Source organism: Heptranchias perlo, chromosome 18 (genome assembly GCF_035084215.1).
Source record: "Heptranchias perlo isolate sHepPer1 chromosome 18, sHepPer1.hap1, whole genome shotgun sequence".
Classification (NCBI taxonomy): domain Eukaryota; kingdom Metazoa; phylum Chordata; class Chondrichthyes; order Hexanchiformes; family Hexanchidae; genus Heptranchias; species Heptranchias perlo.
The window spans coordinates 14,871,726-14,891,633 of record NC_090342.1 but is presented as its reverse complement, the minus strand read 5'-3'; the positions used below and the strand labels follow the sequence as shown (position 1 = coordinate 14,891,633).

Below are 19,908 nucleotides of genomic sequence, written 5' to 3'. Positions count from 1 at the left end.
GAGGGGGGGGGGGGGCAGCGGGGAGGAATTTCAAAATTAAAGCAGTTTGTGAAAACACACAAAAAAGTATGCTCTAACTATTGAAAGAAGCTGGTAGAATTTGTCCCATCAATTCTAAAGAAAGCTGAACTGCTTGGCAAAACGCCTTATTGTAATTTCGTATTATCTTACTTACAAATGTATACAATATACAGCTCATTGCAAGATGTAATCAGGTTCAGAACAGTATTATAATGCAGAAAATGCAGTCCCAATTCTTTCCCCAACACCATTCTAACGGACTTACAGCCCTGCAGGCATGAAGAAAAATTAATTTATTGAGGCATATGTTTTAAAATCAACTTTGACAAGTTCCTTAAGTATAAAACAAAAACGTATACTTAGAAAACCCACATACAAAACAGTGGCAAGCCATTTCCTTTGTCCTTTGTTACATTTTGCACAATACTGTTTGGACCACCAGAAGCTTGCTCAAGGCAGGGTTCTCAAGGTAGATTTAAACATGTTCATTTCAAAATAAAAACCCATTAGTGGCAGATTCTCCAAAGTATAATTTGAGTTAATGATCCAGTCACTGAGCAGGCAATGCAAACTTGTGTTTTAAAAAAAGAGCAAAGCTGCTCTCAGCTAATTTAGTTAAATTCTTCTTAAAGATTTCCAGTTAATTTATTGAGCTTTATTCAGGTTTCCTTTCCCTGATCATCATCTTCAAGCTTTTTGATTTCACTCTTTAAATAGTTGATGGCTTCACGACTTGCTTTCAATCTTTCTTTAAATTCTGCAATTTCAAAGCTGGTCTTCTTTTTGGCAGCTTCTAACTTTTCCCTGGTTTTCACTTCAAGCTCTGCAACTAAAAAAAAAAAATCACAGTAAGGTTAATATGCATAAATTCTACAAAACGATGAAATGTTACTATTTTATATGTTTCACTTTTGTATGATATTGCTGACAGCTATTTAAAAAAGTCACAAAATCGCTGGGATAAATATGTGTACTTTAAAGCTCTTTTTTAATCAACTTAGAATTTTTGGGAGAATTACACACTGAAAATCTATGGTCTTTGGACTTGGGCTTATTTACAAACAACTGACAGATTTTAAAAAAATAAAACAATTCCGTTTCAAATCAAGCAGTGCTAACATCTGAAGATGGGTGACCAACAGATTTCACACAGATATATTGAAGCATACACCAGCTTTCGATGATTTTCAAATTAAACGTCTCTGTCGGAGTAGCATTCTCTGGCCAGGGTTAAGACACATGTTTGGCCGAGATTAGCAGGAGCTTTACTCTCCAGTTGGCCTGTCCTATACCTAACTAGGGAGTGCTTGGCATCAACACTAGTTAAACAATTGGATAAGTATTCCATTCCTAGCACTGATTACTCTCACTCTGAGGAGCTTTAAAAAACATAATTAGGGGGCAGGAAAGGAGAATAAGCGATGAAGAAAATATATACTTTATATAATAGACAACCACAAATTACAAAAATATATATGAGGGCTAGTTGATGTCAAATCAGTGGTTGTTGAACTCCCCATTGCAGTTAATAAATGTACCATCAGGGGTGAAACTGAGCCATTCTGACCATGATAGTCCCAGATTCAATCTTGCATGTGTGTTGAGTTAATGGTCTAAGCTAGGGTGAAAATAAGTGTACTACAATTGACCTCAGTATTCGAACTAGGGAGTGACAAAATCTTCCAGGGTTCCCACTTCACAGTATCATGATAGGTACAGCACAGGAGGCCGCCATTCGGCCCATCGTGCCTGTACCAGCTCTTTGAAAGAGCAATCCAATTACTCTCATTCCCCTGATCTTTCCCCATAGCCCTGTAAATTTTTTCCCTTCAAGTAATTATCTGATTCCCTTTTGAAAGTTACTATTGAATCTGCTTCCACTACTCTTTCAGGCAGTGCATTCCAGACCATTACAACTCGCTGCATAAAAAAATGTTTCGTCATGTCGTCTCTGGCTCTTTTGCCGATCACCTTAAATCTGTGTCCTCTGGTTACCGACCCTTAGAATCATAGAAAGTTACAGCACAGAAGGAGGCCATTTGGCCCATCGTGTCCGTGCCGGCTGAAAAAGAGCTATCCAGCTGAATCCCACTTTCCAGCACTTGGTCCGTAGCCCTGTAGGTTACGGCACTTCAAGTGCACATCCAAGTACTTTTTAACTGAGCTGAGGGTTTCTGCCTCTACCACCCTTTCAGGCAGTGAGTTCAGACCCCCACCTCCCTCTGGGTGAAAAAATGTCTTCTCAGCTCCTGTCTGATCCTTCTACCAATTACTTTAAATCTATGCCCCCTGGTCACTGACCCCTCTGCTAAGGGAAATAGGTCCTTCCTATCCACTTTATCCAGTCCCATCATAATTTTATATACCTCAATTAAATCTCCCCTCAGCCTTCTTTGTTCCAAAGAAAAAATCTGGAATTAAAATACTAGTATCAGTAATGGTGGCCATGAAACTACCGGATTGTCGTAAAAACCCATCTGGTTCACTAATGCCCTTTAGGGGAGGAAATCTGCCATCCTTACCCGGTCTGGCCGAAATGTGACTCCAGACCCACAGCAATGTGGTTGATTCTTAATTGCCCTCTGAAATGGCCTAGCAAGCCACTCAGTTGTAAAATCTCGCTAAAAAAAGTCATAAGAATAAAACCGGACGGACCACCTGGCATCGGACACGACAACGGCAAACCAAGCCCAGTCGACCCTGTAAAGTCCTCCCCACTAACATCTGGGGACTTGTGCCAAAATTGGGAGAGCTGTCCCACAGACTAGTCAAGCAACAGCCTGACATAGCCATACTCACAGAATCATACCTTTCAGCCAACGTCCCAGACTCTTCCATCACCATCCCTGGGTATGTCCTGTCCCACCGGCAGGACAGACCCACCAGAGGTGGCGGTACAGTGATATACAGTCAGGAGGGAGTGGCCCTGGGAGTCCTCAACATTGACTCCGGACCCCATGAAATCTCATGGCATCAGGTCAAACATGGGCAAGGAAACCTCCTGCTGATTGCCACCTACTGTCCTCCCTCAGCTGATGAATCAGTTCTCCTCCATGTTGAGCACCACTTGGAGGAAGCACTGAGGGTAGCAAGGGCATAGAATGTACTCTGGGTGGGGGACTTCAACATCCATCACCAAGAGTGGCTCGGTAGCACCACTACTGACCAAGCTGGCCGAGTCCTGAAGGACATAGCTGCCAGACTGGGCCTGTGGCAGCTGGTGAGCGAACCAACACGAGGGAAAAACTTACTTCACCTCGTCCTCACCAATCTACCTGTTGCAAATGCATTTGTCTATGACAGTACTGGTAGGAGTGACCACCGCACAGTCCTCGTGGAGACGAAGTCCCGTCGTCGCACTGAGGACACCACCCAACGTGTTGTGTGGCACTATCATCGTGCTAAATGGGATAGATTCAGAACAGATCTAGCAGCTCAAAACTGAGCATCCATGAGGCGCTGTGGGCCATCAGCAGCAGCAGAATTGTATTCCAGCACAATCTGTAACCTCATGGCCTGGCATATTCCTCAATCTACCATTACCAATAAACCAGGGGATCAACCCTGGTTCAACGAGGAGTGTAGAAGAGCATTCCAGGAGCAGCACCTGGTGTAGGTGCCAACCTGGTGAAGCTACAACTCAGGACTACATGCATGCTAAACAGCAGAAGCAACATGCTATAGACAGATTGAAGCGATTCCACAACCAATGGATCAGATCAAAGCTCTGCAGTCCTGCCACATTCAGTCATGAATGGTGGTGGACAATTAAACAACTAACGGGAGGAGGAGGCTCTGTAAACATCCCCACCCTCAATGATGGCGGAGTCCAGCACGAGTGCAAAAGAAAAGGCTGAAGTGTTTGAACCATCTTCAGCCAGAAGTGCCGAGATGATGATCCATCTCTGCCTCCTCCCGATATCCGCACCATCACAGAAGCCAGTCTTCAGCCAATTCAATTCACTCCACGTGATATCAAGAAATGGCTGAGTGCACTGGATAGAGCAAAGGCTGTGGGCCCCGACAACATCCCGGCTGTAGTGCTGAAGACTTGTGCTCCAGAACTAGCTGCGCCTCTAGCCAAGCTGTTCCAGTACAGCTACAACAATAGCATCTACCCGACAATGTGGAAAATTGCCCAGGTATGTCCTGTCCACAAAAAGCAGGACAAATCCAATCCGGCCAATTACCTCCCCATCAGTCTACTCTCAATCATCAGCAAAGTGATGGAAGGTGTTGTCGACAGTGCTATCAAGCGGCACTTACTCACCAATAACCTGCTCACCGATGCTCAGTTTGGGTTCCGCCAGGGCCACTCGGCTCCAGACCTCATTACAGCCTTGGTCCAAACATGGACAAAAGAGCTGAATTCCAGAGGGGAGGTGAGAGCGACTGCCCTTGACATTAAGGCAGCATTTGACCGAGTGTGGCACCAAGGAGCCCAAGTAAAATTGAAGTCAATGGGAATCAGGGGGAAAACTCTCCGGTGGCTGGAGTCATACCTAGCACAAAGGAAGATGGTAGTGGTTGTTGGAGGCCAATCAACGCAGTCCCCGGGCATTGCTGCAGGAGTTCCTCAGGGCAGTGTCCTAGGCCCAACCATCTTCAGCTGCTTCATCAATGACCTTCCCTCCATCATAAGGTCAGAAATGGGGATGTTCGCTGATGATTGCACAGTGTTCAGTTCCATTTGCAACTCCTCAGATAATAAAGCAGTCCGAGCCCGCATGCAGCAAGACCTGGACAACATTCAGGCTTGGGCTGATAAGTGGCAAGTAACATTCGCGCCAGACAAGTGCCAGGCAATGACCATCTCCAACAAGAGAGTGTCTAACCACCTCCCCTTGACATTCAACTGCATTACCATCACCGGATCCCCCACCATCAACATCCTGGGGGTCACCATTGACCAGAAACTTAACTGCACCAGCCATATACATACTGTGGCTACAAGAGCAGGTCAGAGGCTGGGTATTCTGCGGCGAGTGACTCACCTCCTAACTCCCCAAAGCCTTTCCACCATCTACAAGGCACAAGTCAGGAGTGTGATGGAATACTCTCCACTTGCTTGGGTGAGTGCAGCTCCAACAACACTCAAGAAGCTCGACACCATCCAGGACAAAGCAGCCCGCTTGATTGGCACCCCATCCACCACCCTAAACATTCACTCCCTTCACCACAGGCGCACTGTGGCTGCAGTGTGTACCATCCACAGGATGCACTGCAGTAACTCGCCAAGGCCTCTTCGACAGCACCTCCCAAACCCGCGACCTCTACCACCGAGAAGGACAAGAGCAGCAGGTACGTGGGAACAACACCACCTGCACATTCCCCTCCAAGTCACACACCATCCCAACTTGGAAATATATCGCTGTTCCTTCATCATCGCTGGGTCAAAATCCTGGAACTCCCTTCCTAACAGCACTGTAGGAGAAGCGTCACCACACGGACTGCAGCGGTTCAAGAAAGCGGCTCACCACCACCTTCTCAAGGGCAATTAGGAATGGGCAATAAATGCCGGCCTCACCAGCGACGCCCACATCCCATGAACGAATAAAAAAAACACAACCCCAGCCTATCCAATCTTTTCTCGTAGATAAAATTCTCCAGCCCTGGCAACATCCTCATAAATCTCCTCTGTACCCTCTCTAGTGCAATCACATCTTTCCTGTAATGTGGTGACCAGAACTGTATACAGTACTCAAGCTGTGGCCTAACCAATGTTTTATACAATTCTAGCATAACTTCCCTCCTCTTATATTCTATGCCTCGGCTAATAAAGGAAAGTATCCCGTATGCCTTTTTAACCACCTTATCTACCTGTCCTGCTACCATCTGGGATCTGTGGACATGCACTCCAAGGTCCCTTTGTTCCTCTACACCTCTCAGTATCCTCCCATTTATTGTGTACTCCCTTGTCTTGTTTGCCCTCCCCAAATGCATTACCTCACACTTCTCCGGATTGAATTCCATTTGCCACTTTTCTGCCCACCTGACCAGTCCATTGATATCTTCCTGCAGTCTACAGCTTTCCTTATCACTATCAACCACACGGCCAATTTTTGTGTCATTTGCAAACTTCTTGATTAAGCCCCCCACATTCAAGTCCAAATCATTAATATGTACCATAAAAAGCAAGGGACCCAGTACTAAGCCTTGTGGGACCCCATTGGAAACAGCCTTCCAGTTGCAAAGACACCAGTCAACCATCATAGAACCATAGAAAAGATACAGCACAGAAGGGGGCCATTCGGCCCATTGTGTCCGCGCTGGCTCGAAGAACAACAAGGTGCCCATTCTAATCCCTCCTTCCAGCACTCGGTCCGTAGCCCAGCAGCTTACAGCACTTCAGGTGCAGGTTCAGGTACTTTTTAAAAAGAGTTGAGGCTCCCTGCCTCTACCACCAATTCGGGCAGCGAATTCCATACACCCACCGCCCTCTGGGTAAAAAAGTTTTTCCTCATGTCCCCTCTAATTCTTCCGCCAATCAGCTTAAATCTATGTCCTCTGGTTCTTGAACTCTCCGCTAGGGGAAACAGGTACTTCCTGTCTACTCTATCTAGGCCCCTCATAATTCTGTACACCTCAATCAAGTCTCCCTTCAGCCTCCTCTGCTCCAAGGAAAACAACCCCAGCCTATACAACCTCTCCTTGTAGCTGCAATTTTCAAGCCCTGGCAACATTCTTGTAAATCTTCTCTGCAGTCTCTCCACAGCAATTACGTCCTTCCTGTAATGTGGTGACCAGAACTGCACCCAATACTCCAGCTGTGGCCTTACCAGCGTTTTATACAGTTCCATCATTATGTCCCTGCTTTTGTATTCTATACCTCGGCTAATAACGGAGAGCATTCCGTATGTCTTCTTTACAACCTTATCTACCTGTACTGCCAGCTTTGGGGACCTGTGCACACGCACTCCAAGGTCTCTCACTTACTCTACCCCTCTCAATATATACCCATTTACTGCTTATTCCCTTTACTTATCCTTTGCTTCCTGCCACTGAGCCAATTTTGGATCCAACTAGCCCACTTTCCCTTGGATCCTATGGGCTTTTACTTTTTTGACCAGTCTGCCATGTGGGACCTTGTCAAAAGCCTTGCTAAAATCCATGTACACTACATCAAACGCATTACCCTCATTGATCTTCCTTGTTACCTGCTTAAAAAATTCAATCAAGTTAGTCAGACACGACCGTCCCTTAACAAATCCACGCTGACTGTCTTCGATTAACCCATGCCTTTCTAAATGACGATTTATGCTGTCCCTCAAAATCGATTCCAATGATTTTTCCACCACTAAGGTTAGACTGACCTTCTGCCACTGAGAAAACAGTTTCTCCTTATTTACTCTATCAAAACCGTTCATGATTTTGAACACTTCTAATCAAATCTCCTCTTCATCTTCTCTGTTCTAAGGAGAAAAACCCCAGCTTCTCTAGTCTCTCTACATAACTGAAGTCCCTCATCTCTGGCACCATTTTAGTAAATCTCTTCTGCACCCTTTCTAAGGCCTTGACATCCTTCCTACAGTGTGGTGCCCAGAATTGGACACAATACTCCAGATGAGGCCTAACCAGTGTTTTATAAAGGTTTAGCATAACTTACTTGCTTTTGTACTCTATGCCTTTATTTATAAAACCAAGGATTCCGTATGCCTTTTTAACAGTCTTTTCAACTTGTCCTGCCACTTTCAAAGACTTGTATACATACACTCCCAGGTCTCTCTGTTCCTGCACCCCCTTTAAAATTGTACCATTTAGTTTTTATTGCCTCTCCTCATTCTTCCTACCAAAATATCACTTCACACTTCTCGGTGTTAAATTTCATCTGCCATGTGTTTGCCCATTTCACCAGTCTGTATGTCCTTCTGAAGCCTGTTACTATCCTCCACATTGTTTACTACATTTCCAAGTTTGGTGATATCTGCAAACTTTGAAATTATACCCAAGTCCAGGTCATTTATATCAAAAAAAGCAGTGGTCCTAATACCAACCCCTGGGGAACACCACTGTATACTTCCCTCTAATCTGAAAAATAACCATTCACCACTAATCTCTGCTTTCTGTCCCCTAGCCAATTTTGTATCCATGCTGCCACTATCCCTTTAATCCCATGGACTTTAATTTTGCTTATAAGTCTATTATGTGGTACTTTAGCAAATGCCTTTTGAAAGTCCGTACACACATCAACTACACTACTCTCATCAACCCTCTCCGTTACTTCATCAAAGAACTCAATCAAGTTAGTCAAACATGATTTTCCTTTAACAAATCCGTGCTGACTTTCATTTATTAACCCATACTTTTCCACTTCTGACTCCTATCCCTGTGTGTGGACTTCAGTTGAGAACAGGATTGAGCTTGGCTATGATATATTTTGCACAGTTGAGTAGCCTATTGAACACACTGTCTAGGCTCATACCTGAAGGGTTACATAGGTGAGGGACTGGAGAGTGGCCACTAACTGTGGAACCTCGTACCCCAGTAGGATTTGGGTCTTTCACAAGATGAGTCAGAAAAAACTTGCATTTATTGAGCACCTTGCACATCCTCTGGACATGCCAAAATGCTTCACAGCCAATGAATTACTTTTGAAGTGTAGTCATTATTGTTATGTGGGCAAACACAGCAGCCAATTTGTGCACAGCAAGGTCCCACAAACAGCAAGTGAGATAAATGACCAGTTAATCTCTTTAGGTAGTATTAATTGGGACTGAATGTTGGCCAGTACACCTAGACAACACGCTGCTCTTCTTCAGTTAATGCAAAGGGAACATTTACATCCACCTGAACAGACACACAGAGCTTCAATCTAATGCCTCATCCAAAAGACAGCACCTCCGACAATGCAGCACTTCCTGTACTGCTCTGAAGTATCAGCCTAGATAATGCGCTCAAGATAATGGAACGGGATCTGAATCCGCAACCTTTTGAAAGTGCTACCAACTGAGCAAAGCTGACACGTAAAAAGAGTGTGAAAGTGTGTATAGAATTGGGGGAAAAAACAACAAATGTGCTGATATGAACAGATTACTCAACTTTTAATGTTGAATTCATGCTGTGGGTGTTTCTGCACCGCTGGCCTATAAGATATATAGGTGGGTGGTAAGAAGTGGGCTTTATTGCATTGAATTGGCCACGCTGCTCGTTTGCCTCATTTGCAATAATTGAGATGTTCATCTGAGTCAGCGCTACTGCACAATCCCAATTGTTTATGACAATTTGATGCAGACTGTTCTGTCTGCGCAAAGAGAACTTTCAACTTGCAATACTTGATATTAGGGCAGTGCATTACAACAGTGACTACACTTTAAAAAAGAACGTCATTGGCTGTAACGTGCTTTGGAATGTCCTGAGGTTGTGAAAGGCACTATATAAATGCAAGTCTTTCTTCTTTCAGTACTTACAAACAGCAGTTTGATCTCTTACTTGAGGCAACATTGTAATCAGGATCACTTTTTAGAATTACATAATTGGACTTTTCATGCAATTTAACGATACCAATACATTTACAGGTACTTACACTCAGTTTCATGTTTATAGGCTCCAAGTGTCAATTGTCGAGATGTTGTCAACAGCTGTTGCATCATTGCAGTGGGATCTTGAAAAATCTAGGAACAAGAATAGTTAAATGTGATAAATTGACCAAATTTTAAATCAGACTATCTAGATTTCTCTGCATTGTTTTGAATCGCAATGTAAACTGAAGGCATTGCTCTTGCTCTTTTTTTAATTTTATAAAGAAATGGGCCAAGTATTGTTTTGTGAAAGTTTTTGTTCTATTCTTTTGAGTTTTCCTACTTTGAGAGTATAAATGTTTTCAAACTGTAGTTCCAAACGCCATCTGATTTCTGAGTAAATTAGGACAGGGGTCCCCAGGAATGTTGCAATATTTACAGGGGACCCCTACCCCCACAAAAAAGTTTGAAAACTAACTTGTTATGTTAGACCACTAGAATCGTTCAATTTAAATAAATTGTAATTTTATTGAAATAGTGAAGAAATTTTATATTCACAGTGATCCTACAAAAGCTGCTCCTTGTGCTTACCATTTCATCGTAAAATTCAGAGACCACTGTCTTTTTGCCCAGCATTACATTACTATCAGATTGAAACAGCTTCAGCAAGTGATAGAGAGTTACCTGTTTAACAGAAAGAACATAAGCTATAGAAATACTGAACATTTGAACAACATAGTACAAAAAAAAATCAACAAAATGTGTCACCGAGGAGTTAATGCATATAGTAATAAAACACGAAGAAAATTCAAGATGTTTAGAGCTGTATATCAATGAACTGACTTTATGGTAGGACAGACAGACCTTTCTTGGTTGAGATATCCCACATTCAGGAATTTCAAACCTTGAAAACACTGAGGTCAAATAGACACACTTGAAAAGCATCATCTCACGTGGAATGTTCAAATATTGGGGAAGAATTTCCATGGGAATTCTCCCGCTATAACCTTGCCTATTTTTGTAGGGTTTCCACTGAAATTACAGCAGAAGATCGGGAAAATATCCCACTATCTTTAAAACCAGATACAACACAAACAATTTTAAGGAGAATTCGATTGAATTTTTCACCCCGCCCTCACCTCTCATGAGTCCCCAATCTCACAGTGATAGTTATAACCCTGTAGGAAGGTGCCTATCCTACTCTGCCCCTTCCTACTGGTGAGGAAAGAGAATCAAAAGAGTTGTGGCTTAGCCACTATTGGTGTGTGTTCCAATAAGCTTAGTGGTATAAACTGGGCGACATGGACATGTTGGGCCGAAGGGCCTGTTTCCATGTTGTAACTTCTATGATTCTATCTAAGACTGTTAGAGAGAGAAAAGCAGGAAAAAGAGATTTAATTTCCAAAAAGATAATTGCATATTGCTATACTTAGGGAAGAGCTTCTATAAATACTATTCTTTGTCACCAAGGTTTTTTTTAAAAAAATCCGAAATGATAAATTTACTGGTCCTTACCGGCCTTTCATTTGGATCTATAAAGAAAATTTTGATTATAATTTCAAATTCACCCCATCCAGTTTCTGTGATTTCATACGGTGGCTTGGTAACAACTGGGGAGGCAAAAAAAGGTAAATTAACTTTTTAAAAATGTATTTTATACAAACATACTAGATTTAAATATTCAACATTTATAGTGAGAGTCTACAGGTGCTGCAAAAGTATATATTTTCATCTCTACAATTCCACTGAAATTTTGTAATGTTATATATTTTTTTATTGTTCTGGAGATGTGGACGACACTAGCAAGGCAGTAATCAGTGCCCATCCCTAGTTATTTAAGGGCATTAACAATCGACCACTTAAGTGTGGAACTGGAGTCACACGTTGGACAGGTCTCTTCCCTGAAGGACATTAGTGAATCAGTTGAATTTTTATGATCATTGCACCTGATGCTAGCCTACAGATTACCAGATTTATTGAATTCAATTCCCCAGCCATGTTGGGATTGGCATTCACGACCTCTTTGATTTGAGACATTTGCATTATTTTTAAAGTTTTTTTAAAATCACTGGATTAGAATCATTTATCTGTAGAGCAGAGTAACCATAGATACAGCATGCTTTCTGACTGACCTTATGTTCGAGGTACTTCATGACCTATTGTCTGCTGACAGCATAAGATGGGGGTCCGGATTGGTCCAAAATACCATACAGCTTATAGCAACTGTAATTCTAGATTACAAAAAAAGTCTTCATGTGCTCACTTATTTTCCAATTTCCAGTTCTTACAAAGGGTTTACATCTGAAATGTTAACCTGCCTTTTCAAATGCTGATGAACCTGTATATTTCCAGAATTTTGTTTTTATTTTTACAATTCTGGTAAATAAGATTCAGTAAGGCTTTTTTTAAAACTCACCTCGCAGAGGGTTACCATAGCTTTCATGCAGCTTGAATTGAATTTTCTTTACATATGCGGACATGTCCTGCAACAAAAAGAAATATTTAGTGCTCATCATGCTGGTCTCTTACAGCAAAAAAACAATTAACTACATTAAAATAGCGTGAGGATGGGTATTATAGAGACACTGATTATGGAGTGGAGGTTGAACCCATAACCTTCGGACTCAGAAGTGAGAGTGCTACCACTGAGCAAAGGCTAACAAAAAGACATGGTATCAAACCAACGACTTTCCTGATCCATACAACTCAGCTGCTCACTGTGACGGACTGGAAAACCCCAGCCTTGGCTACTTTTATTAAATGGAGACACTCATTTTGGACATCATGGCCACTTATTGAAGCTCAGAGCTTTTTGACGCTGTGTTATTTTATCATTATTTTATGGCAGTATAAACATGGGTGCATGATGAGATGAATTTTATTATTTGCATAGGTAACTCAGCTACTCATTCCTACTAGATGAAGAATGAAATGTGCACAGCAGGTATTTCAATATTCACTGAGATATGTGTGCAAAACAAGGAAAATATGAACTCTAAGAGGTGCTAATCAAGTTTATGCTTTGATTTTAGGTTTTGGGGGAATAAGTAATTTTGTAAACAAGGAACATTCATGATTTAATTCTTCTGGTGAAGGTCACACCAGACCTTATTCACAATACCAAAGTCAATCAAATTAAAACAATGTTAAATCGAATACTTCAATTTAATTGAAAAGTCATCTTATTTATTAACACTCATGTTAGAGTGTACAAGTAATGATATACTCTACTTTCCTCCTCCTAATAGGCTGAAAGAAAGCATGAAATTGTGATTTATAGAGAATTCTTTGCCATACAGTGTATCCCATACAAACTGCAGTTACTGTATTTTCTAGAGTAGATACTAAGGACTAAACAGAAGCAGCTCTCACCTCATTCCTGTAGGGTTTTACATACACCGTCCACTGATGAGTGTGTCCATCTTCCTCTCGTTTCTTTCCAAAATAACGAGCAACATTTCCAAAGACTATTGGTTTAACTATTGTGACACCCTGTAGAAGGGAGATTATTAAGAAAATAGGTTTTAGTCTCTGAATGATCCCTGAGCTGTAGGAAAAGCTAAGCTTTTAAAAAACCTACACAAAAGAATGCAAGAAACCAGAAATTAGATCTTTCAATATCAAGTTGCAGCAAACAATGCACAAAGAATCATAGAATAGAATCATAGAATCGTTACAGCACAGAAGGAGGCCCATCGACGCAAAGAGGCTTCAAGGGGATTATAGACAGGCTAAGGTGAGTGGGAAAGAACATGGCAGATGGAATATAATGTGGAAAAATGTGATGTTATCCACTTTGGTAGGAAAAACAGAAATGCAGAGTATTTTTTTTTAAAATGGTGAGAGACTGGGAAATGTTGATGTTCAAAGGGACCTGGGTGTCCTTGTACATGAGTCACTGAAAGCTAACATGCAGGTGCAGCAAGCAATTAGGAAGGCAAATGGCATGTTGGCCTTTATTCCAAGAGGATTTGAGTACAGGAGTAAAGATGTCTTACTGCAATTACATAGGGCCTTGGTGAGACCGCACCTGGAGTAGTGTGTACAGTTTTGGTCTCCTTACCCAAGAAAGGATATACTTGCCATAGAGGGAGTGCAACAAAAGTTCACCAGATTGATTCCTGGGATGGCGGGATTGTCGTATGAGGAGAGATTGAGTTGACAAGGCCTGTATTCTCTGGAGTTTAGAGGTGATCTCATTGAAACATACAAAATTCTTGCAGGGCTCAACAGGGTAGATGCAGGGTGGATGTTTCCCCTGGAGTCTAGAACCAGGGTTCACAGTCTCAGAATAAGGGGTAGGCCATGTAGGACTGAGATGAGGAGAAATTTCTTCACTCAGAGGGTGGTGAATTGTTGGAATTCTCTACCCCAGAGGACTGTGGAGGCTGAGTCATTGAGTGCATTCAAAACAGAGATCGACAGATTTATAGATATTAAAAGGCATCAAGGGATATTGGGATAGTACAGGAAAATGGTGTTGAGGTTGAAGATCAGCCACGATCTTGATGAATGGCGGAACAGGCTCAAGGGGCCGGATGGCCTACTCCTGCACCTATTTCTTACGTACGAGGCTGTGCCAGCTCTTTGAAAGAGCAATTAAGTTAGTCGCATTCCCCCGCTCTTTCCCTGTAGCCCTGCAAATTTTTTCCCCTTCAAATATTTATCCAATTCCTTTTTGAAAGCTATGATTGAATCTGCATCCACCACCCTTGCAGGCAATGCATTCCAGATCATAACTGCGTAAAAGTTTACCCTCATGTTGCCTTTGGTTCTTTTGCAAAACACCTTAAATCTGTGTCCTCTAGTTCTCGGCCCTTCAGCCAATGGGAACGGTTTCTCTTTACCTACTCTATCTAAACCTGTCATGACTTTGAACACCTCTATCAAATCTCTCCTCAACCTTCTTTGCTCTAAGGAGAACAACCCCAGCCTCTCCGTCTATCCATGTATCCCTCATCCCTGGAACCATTCTAGTAAATCTTTTCTGCACCCTCTCTAAGGCCTTCATATCTTTCCTGAAGTGCAATGCCCAGAATTGGACACAATGTGGCCAAACCAGTGTTGAATAAATTAAAAGAAGCAACCACTCAACCAGTAAAGCAGCTTTTCCTATTGGAATGTAATAAGTAAGCTGTAACTTATTGAAGAATAATGCCCAGCAGGGAGTAATTTCAATGAAGTGAAGTGATAAAAATCAAGAGTTAGTAAACCACAAAAGCAAAGCTTCAACAGTTTACAACGCTCACCTAAATTCCAAGAGTAAAATATTGCCTTGTAAATCACCCTAGCAGCAAGTGTATATATTGTACATATTAATTCATTTCATGCCCTAATTTTTTTATACATTCAGTTTTATGCTGGCACTGACTGCCACTGCAGACGCAGATTCTCCATGTACTTCACATTGTTGACGTAAAATGGGATTCAAACAGATTTAACAATACTGGTATCTGGCTTCATCTAATAGCCCAGTGTGCAGTTAAAATATAGAGGCCAGGCAGGTCAGTTTCAACCTTCGGTCTGTGCTTAGTCTTGTCAGCAAGGACAGCAGTAAAAGGCAGTTATATAGCGCCTTTTATGTACTCAGGACGTCCCAAATTGTTTAACAGCCAATGAAGCACTTTTTGAAATGTAGTCATTGTTGTAACGTAGGCATGTAACAATAGGCAACAGAAGGGGGGAAAATATCTGCCAGGGTTCACACTCCTAATCACTACTCATCAGTCTCTGTTCCCAGGTGTACATGCATGGATGGCCAGGTGAGGACAAGATTGAGTTCAGTTGTGATGTCTCAAATGACCAAATAGCCGAATAATACCCAACATCTTGGATCATATATGAAGACTGGCCAACTGGGCAGCATACTGGAGTGCACCTATAGAACCATATCAGCATGAGTCAATGCTTTCCGACCATATTATTCATGTTGGCAATTGCATGCCATCGATCTGTATTGTGCAGGTACATGATCCTCACCCAGCATAAGGCAAGTTCATTAACTTGGCCCTAGCATCAAAAAACTGTACAAACAAAAGCAGAGACCAACTCTTATTCACCTTTTAGAAGCACTAGCAGATACCTAGGAGCATGTTGGCTGTCCTTTTTTTTTGTTGCAGAGAATGGTGCGTGGCACAGGACCGTAAAGGAAAGGAGTTTGATTATTAGGGGGGAAATCTGAAATTTCACAATACTCAATAAAAATGTGCATCAGTTAAATTTTTAAATTTCCAAACATTTTTGTCCTTCTATATGCTACTAGTATGTTTTGGAAATGCTGCATAATTGGTTCCATAATATCATACCAAACTTAGCAAGAGATTTTGTGTTACAAACAAGGTGCAAAGAGGGGTTGGCCCACTGAGAAATGACAATGGGGAAGTAGTGACCAAACTTGGGAAATTCCTGACGTGCTTAACCGTTATTTTTCAACAATGTGCACAAAAGAAATTGGGAGAAATGCTAAAATCAGGGGCACAGTTTAATGGTGAACGTAGACTGAAAAAAATTTAAATATCAAGAGAGGACATAATTGGAGAGGTTGTTGTAGCTCAAGGTAGATTAGGCTCCTGGCTCTGACAACTTTCACCCCAGGGTTCTGAAATAATTGGCTCAAATGATTGAAAAATATCTCCAAGATTACTCACAGAGTTCACTGGACTCAGGCCAAATCACAGGAGCGGAAAACAGCGAAAAAATGGGCGAAGGATGAACCACCAAGTTATAGACCTGTAAGCCTTACTTCCAACTGTTGGGAATGTGTTTGAAAGCATTATGAAGGATAATATACAGGAGCATCTCGAGGGGTGTGAGCTAATGAGACAGTCAGCATGGTTTTAGAAATGAGAGTTCATGCTTGACTAATTTATTGGATTTCCTTGAGGAGATGACATACCTAATAGATAAGGAAGAGACAGTGGATGTTATCTACTTGGATTTTTGGAAGGCATTTGACACTATCCACATAACTGGATACTGCATAAGGTCCAAGCCCATGGGATAGATGAGAATATATTAAAACGTATTGGCAAATGGTTGGTTGGCAGACAACAATTAGCAGAACACGGGCAGATATCTGGTCGGCAGCCAGTTATCAGTGCAGTGCTGCAGGGTTCATTGTCGGGGCTGCGGTTTATAATTTTTATAAATGATTTAGAGGAAGGAATTATGTCCAAAGTGTCCAAATTTGCAGACACCACCAAATTGGGAGCAGTGACAAATGATGAACATCAATACGCACAGATTCAAAAGGATCTTAACAAGCTTAATCAGTGGGCAGAGAAATGGCAGATGCAATTTAATACAGGGAATTGTGCAGTTATGAGATTTGGCAGAGGGAAGGTTGACGTGGATCATGTGCTAAATGGGTATCAGAGCAGCAGAGAAATCTTGGGGTTTGAGTGGACAGGTCATTAAAACCATCAGCACAATGTTCCCAGGTTATTAAAGAAGCAAACAGAATGTTGGGATCCATAACAAGCGATATAACATATAAATCCAGGGAGATCATTTTAAAATGGGGAACAGATTACCAGCAAGGATGTGAAATAAGAAATTTTAATGGACTTCAAGAAGCAATGAGACAGGTTCTGGTCAACAAATGGGATTCAGGGTTATTAGAAATGTACCAAGGGAAAATTATGGATAGGTGGGCTAGATTGACCCACAGTCTTCACCTGCCTGAGAAAGTCTAGGGGACAGATTTATATAGTAACATACGGTTTCGTTACTCTATTTCCCCTAAACTCTCAGCAATTCGTGATAAAAGCCATCAAATCCTTTCAGCTTGTCTAGGGCATCCATCTCATTTATATCTAAGCCATGAAAATTGTTTGGATACTCATTTCTGAAGGATGGCATGCATGGAATTGTTTATATCCTCCCTTTGAGAAAGTAATCATTCCGAATATTTACTATTTCAAGCTCATCATTTATTTCAAGCCAGTTTGCACCTTTTAACGTTCTCACCTCTTCTCCAAAAACCCTCTGCTTAACAGTTTTTTGTTATCTGAGACTACAGACCATCGGACGAAACAGATACCATCTCTATTCAGGAGGCTTATTCTTCTATTTTCTTTGGATCCACAGTATATCATCCAGCCTATCCTCAGAGAATTACATTTACAATGTTAGCGGATTTCCAATTAAAGTAGTGACTATATAGCTGTTTGCAATGTTACCTCTGGCGGGCATATGGTGGTTAATTACAACTCCATGGTTACTTTACACATATATTTATAAACATTATAACCGGCTCTTTTTTGTTCGCAGGAAGAATTTCTCGCTTGCAAGCCAGATATGTTTGACGATGTCTTTACCTTCACTCTCCCTCCAGAGTCAGGACCGAATTCCGCCATTCTCTTGAACATATTGTAATAGCGACACCGCTTCCGGAATCAGATCCAAGTTCGCGGTTTCTCGGCGGCACTGGCTCGATGCTCGTGCCGGAGCCACAAGGCCGCAGCCTCCCCTCCGCCTCACACACCGCCTCCGCCTGTCCCCGGCACCGCCTCTCCTCTCCTCTCCCCCTGCTGGTCTCTAGGGGGAAGTGGCCCGCTTCTCCACAATTTCCCGCGAGTGCTGCTCAGTTAAACGGAGCGAAGCCCAACCATCACCCCCCTCCCCCAACCCGTCCCCGGATCGCGGAGCAGATTCACTTCTCGCGCCACCGGCTTCGCTCCCTCATCAACATGGCGAATCCTCCTTTTCGCATGCTTCCCTCACCAACATGGCGGATCCTCCTCCCCGCATCCTTCCCTCACCAACATGGCGGATCCTTTCCCCCCGCCGCCCGGCTTTACACCCTCACCAACATTGCGGATCCTCTTCCCCCGCCTTATTCCCTCACCAACATGGCGGATCCTCCTCCCTGCCTCGTTCCCTCATCAACATGGCGCTGCTGCCGAGCCATTCAGCTAACGACACCTGTCAAAAGCAACCAGTTCCCGACCGAGCAGCAGGAAAAGGTGACCAGAGTTCAGGTTTCTGCTCTGCTGGTAATGGAGAGCCCGCCAAAAGAAGAGGGGGGGAAAAAAAATCAGAATTATCATCACAACGCTTGCAACCAGACTGAGATTACTGTACCTGTGTAAATCGGAGACACGCAGTTTGATATAAATCAGCGCTAAAACTCGTAAAATAAGCAACACCGATGGAAATACGGGACAGTTATGATTAACCGAAAGATGAGCATAAGATGAACTTCAGCTGTACTTTAAGCATTAAGTAGTATCTGACTAAAGTCAAACACTATAGGATTTCATAACTACTAATTTATTAAAGTAGCAAGTGGAATGTATTAGAAATAAACTTTCGACTTTTAGTTCTGTTCACAGGAAATGTGTCTAAATCTTTGACTAGACGTAAAAGTCTAGATGGTTTCCCTTTAATATGAAACAGATCTTTTGTTAGTTAACAACATTCAAATGACAAGTACTAACATCTGTTTCCAATTTCCACCATCGTACATAAATTCTACCTGAGTGTATCACGCCTCTAGTGAAACCAATATTGTACCTTTATTCCTTTAGATATGTAACATTGTGCTAATAAAATGAACATTTGTAATATTAGTAATGATAGTAAGAAGCAGAAAATATTTTTTAATGGTATCTAAGAGTTATGGTATGAAGCACTAGTGCTTAGACGAACAAAGAACAAAATTGTCTCTCCAGCTAATAATATTCCCAAAGGGATTTATGGCATTAGACCTATTTCCTCCTTCAGTAAGACCACAAAAAGTGAGCTGTTTCTGTTCATGGTGTAAATAATGAACTATCTGTTTCTTTTGGAACACATGAGACCTCAATATATAAATAGAGACAGAAACCTTTATAAATGTTTGTCTCCCCTCTCTAACCCTTAAAGATTTAAAAAAATATTCTTCAACATACTGTACTGTAACAACTTGTAAAAACAATCAATACAGGATTTGTAAGTCATTCTATAGGATTACATACAATCTATTCCAAAATCTGTAAGGATTATAAATGATGCTACAAAATCCAAGAATACTACAAAGCATAAATTCACGATTCCACACTCCTAATGGAGATTCTTGTTCAATGGGTATGCGGGTCAGAGAGTCATTGCTCTAGTGTTGTGAGCACTATCTCCGATACACGCTTTTCTTCAAGCGAAGCTCCTTGTTGTGAGTGCAGGAACAGTGAATTTAGCCTTGTATGTTACATAACTTTGTCTCTGCTGGTCTGTTATTATGATGGCAAGTTTGCTTAACTCCCAAAATATTTTTTTTCATGTACGCAGTTTCTACTTGTACAAGTACACAGCTTATGTTTCATAGGAACAGGAGTAGGCCATTCAGCCCATCGTGCCTGCTCTGCCATTTGATAAGATCATGGCTGATCTGTGATCTAACTCCATATACCTGCCTTTGGCCCATATCCATTAATACCTTTGGTTGCCAAAA

At 42.0% G+C, this 19,908-nt stretch overlaps 1 protein-coding gene across 1 annotated transcript; it reads right to left on the bottom strand.

Moving 5' to 3' along the window:
- Window positions 1-291: 291 nt before the first annotated feature.
- yeats4 (YEATS domain containing 4) lies at window positions 292-18,157 on the bottom strand. Its single transcript, XM_067999425.1, has 7 exons — window positions 17,798-18,157; window positions 12,852-12,971; window positions 11,896-11,962; window positions 10,995-11,089; window positions 10,071-10,163; window positions 9,545-9,632; window positions 292-850 (listed from the first exon to the last, which is right to left on the bottom strand). The coding sequence occupies exons 1-7, from the start codon at window positions 17,846-17,848 to the stop codon at window positions 681-683; spliced, it is 684 nt and encodes a 227-aa protein (XP_067855526.1). The 5' UTR covers window positions 17,849-18,157; the 3' UTR covers window positions 292-680.
- Window positions 18,158-19,908: the final 1,751 nt, after the last annotated feature.